The sequence below is a fragment of the Dasypus novemcinctus genome, chromosome 3, assembly GCF_030445035.2.
Source record: "Dasypus novemcinctus isolate mDasNov1 chromosome 3, mDasNov1.1.hap2, whole genome shotgun sequence".
Classification (NCBI taxonomy): domain Eukaryota; kingdom Metazoa; phylum Chordata; class Mammalia; order Cingulata; family Dasypodidae; genus Dasypus; species Dasypus novemcinctus.
In genome coordinates, this window is record NC_080675.1 from 102,758,976 (window position 1) to 102,762,099 (window position 3,124).

Consider the following 3,124-nt stretch of genomic DNA (forward strand, 5'->3'; position numbering starts at 1 on the left):
TTGGGGCCCGCCGGAAATGAGGCAGCCGCCATCTTGGGGCCTGCCGGAAGTGCTGCAGCCGCCATTTTGGGGTCCACCCAAGGAGGGCTTGGGGACATGCAGAGGCGGCGGAAGCCAGGCAATCGACATCTTGGGATTCACCGAAAGTGGGTCCGTCCCCAGCTCCCGCATCAGCTGGGGAAGGCATGAGCCCTTGGGGGCGACTTACGAGCCCGCCGCCTAGCTACCCCTCTGCGCCAACCCCCCACCTGTATCCGTTAAATGCCAATCCTTCCCAGCAGCGCCCTCAAGATTGGTACCCCTTCTCGTCGGAGGAGATTAAAACTCTCCGGCGGGCTGTCAAAGAGGATGGGCTGGGCAGCCCATACGCCCAGCAGCTTCTGGAGGAGCTGGGCACGCAGCTAGCGGTTCCATATGATTGGGTCTCTCCTGGCCGATCCATCCTAACTCCGGGACAGTTCATAGACTGGAGAGCGCACTTCCAGATTGAGGCTGAAAAACAAATAGCAGAGAACGCGTGCATGGGCGTCCGAGACCCCCCCAAGGCGTATACGGGAACCGACCCCTTCTCCAACCCTCAGCGGTACCAGAATGCCCCGCCAGTGTTCTGGCTTCGACTGCGGGCACTAGCTTTATGCTCGTTTCGCAATTCGTCAGCCACCCAGCCCCAGAAGTTCGCGCAGCTCACGCAGGGCAGGGACGAAGAGTTTTTGACCTTCGTGTCGTGGGTCATGGAGGCCTGCCAGCGGAAGGTTGTGGGGGAACAGGCCCAGCTAGCCCTCGCCCGAGACCTCATCCTTGAGGGAGCCAATGCGGTGTGTAAGCCTGTCATCCAGAACATGCGCGAAAAAGGGGTCCACGACTGGGTCCTCGCCTGTAAAGCCATCGACCCTCAAGCCACTGCCTTGGCCAAGGCCCTTGCAACGGCCCTAGCGATCTTGTCAGACTGTTTCAAGTGCGGTGAAATGGGCCACTTCGCTCGCGAGTGCCCCCACGCCGGGGGTCTCCCACGCTCACCGCAGCAGGCAGAGGGAGCTGCCTCGCCACCAGCTCCGCAAGCATGGTGCAGTCCTCCCACTCCCTGTCCCAGATGCGGGAAGGGATATCACTGGGCTCGAGACTGCCGCTTGCGCCTCTCACAGCGCTTGCCTTTAAACTCGAAAGGGGGCAAGCCTCAGCCCCGCCACCAAGAGGCCCCTGCTCAAAGAGCCCCTCTGCCGTAATGTGGACTGTTCCTCTAGGGGAGCAGAAGCCCCTAATGACCTTGAGAGTCAACAGGCAGTGGCTCGAAGGCCTCCTCGATACGGGCGCGGAGATGTCCTGCATCCCCATCTCCATCGCAGCTGCGCAACACTGGGCCCTTGAGCCAGGACCGCGAGTTGTCCGAGCCACGGGCACTTCCCGGTCCCACCGATGCGCCAGCGACCTCAACTGGGAAGATAAGGAGGGCCAACAGGGAACCTTCCGCCCCCTCATACTGGACTCCATTTCCTACATTCTTTGGGGGCGAGACATTCTTCACCAAAGTGGAGCGGTCCTCACCACATTGCTTCCCCCCCAATGAATTGCGCCACTGTTTGCGTTACACCTCCTGCACCCACTCCTCTGCAATGGGACACAGAGGAACCCATATGGGTGGAGCAGTGGCCTCTCCCATCCCACAAACTCACAGCGCTGCGGCTTCTAGTCCAGGAGCAGCTTGACACAGGACACCTTGAACCATCTACCAGCCCGTACAATTCGCCCATCTTCATCATTCAGAAAAAAGGAACTTCTAAGTTTCGTCTCCTCCATGACCTCCGGGAGATTAACAAGCACATCCGGCCGATGGGCTCGCCTCAGCCTGGGTGTCCGCATCCTACGGCAGTGCCTCGAAACATGCACGCGGCCACTCTCGACATCAAGAACTGCTTCTTTTCGATCCCTCTCCATCTGAGGGATCGACCACATTTCACCTTCACGGTTCCAGAAACCAACCACCAGGGAGTAGCAGCTCGCTTTCAATGGAGAGTCCTGCCGCAAGGCATGCGCAACAGCCCCGCCATCTGTCAGCTCTATGTTCATCAAGCCATCGCGCCGCTCAGAGACCAGGCGTTCATCATCCACTATATGGACGACATCCTTGTAGCCCATAAAGACCAACAAAGACTGCAAGAGGTTGTCAGTCGCCTTCTTCAGCTCCTGGCACAACTGGGGCTACAAGTTCAGGCAGAGAAGGTGCGACTCCACCTCCCCTTCCATTTTCTGGGGTTCCAGGTGCGAGACACTGTCACTCCGCTCGCACCTCAACTGCACCTCCCGCCCAAGATGACAATAACGGAGCTACAACAGCTCTGCGGGCACATCAACTGGCTTCGAACCACCCTTCCTATCACTACTGCACAGCTAGATCCCCTCTTCGGCCTGCTGCGGTCACAGGAGGCTCCTCCTGGCGCTGTCGCCAAGAAAATCACTATCACCCCAGCCGCTCGAAGAGCAATCGCTGTGGTTAATGAAGCGCTGAAGAACTGTCAGTTACAGCGGTATGATCCGGACATGCCACTGTGCGCCCTTGTTCTGCCCACACGAGGGACCCCTACAGGTCTCCTATGGCAGGATGGGCCCCTCCTCTGGCTTTATACCGCGAAGAGCAGACTCCGGAAAATCTGCCCAGTCACTCGTGTCTGGATCTCTTTAGTGACTGACTTGGTGTATCAGAGCATGCACACCTACGGTGTTCAGCCTGCCACTATTATCTGGCCTTTCGATACCAAGACAACTACTAGCCTCCTCCAGTATGACATGGACATGCAAGTGCTAGCCGAGGTCTTCCGAGGGAGCTTTGACAATCACTTTCCCCGCCATCGACTCATCCAAGGTGTCTCACAACTCCCCTTCTCTCCGCTCCTGCACCCCTTCCCGTCTCGCCGCCCTTTACCCCATGCTACAACAATCTTCACAGACGCCTCAAAGTGGAAATATGCAGCCGTCATCTATTCAAGTCACGCGGAAGACCCCCGAGTGCGGGTGTTCGCCAATGGAGATTCCGTCCAGGTGGGGGAACTCAAGGCAGTCATCCTCGCTTTCTCCGAGGGTGCAAGTGAGCCAATCAACATCTTCACCGACAGCCTATATGTCTACCAAA

General features: G+C 58.2%; 1 protein-coding gene across 1 annotated transcript; it reads left to right on the forward strand.

Annotated features, from left to right (window-relative positions):
• Nucleotides 1–1,222: 1,222 nt before the first annotated feature.
• LOC139437752 (endogenous retrovirus group K member 25 Pro protein-like) lies at nucleotides 1,223–1,564 on the forward strand. The gene has a single exon (XM_071212376.1). The coding sequence runs from the start codon at nucleotides 1,223–1,225 to the stop codon at nucleotides 1,562–1,564; it is 342 nt and encodes a 113-aa protein (XP_071068477.1).
• Nucleotides 1,565–3,124: the final 1,560 nt, after the last annotated feature.

What these genes read in the sequence shown, in the direction of transcription:
- LOC139437752 (XM_071212376.1), top strand. Translation starts at nt 1,223, where the DNA reads ATGTGGACTGTTCCTCTAGGGGAGCAGAAGCCCCTAATGACCTTGAGA.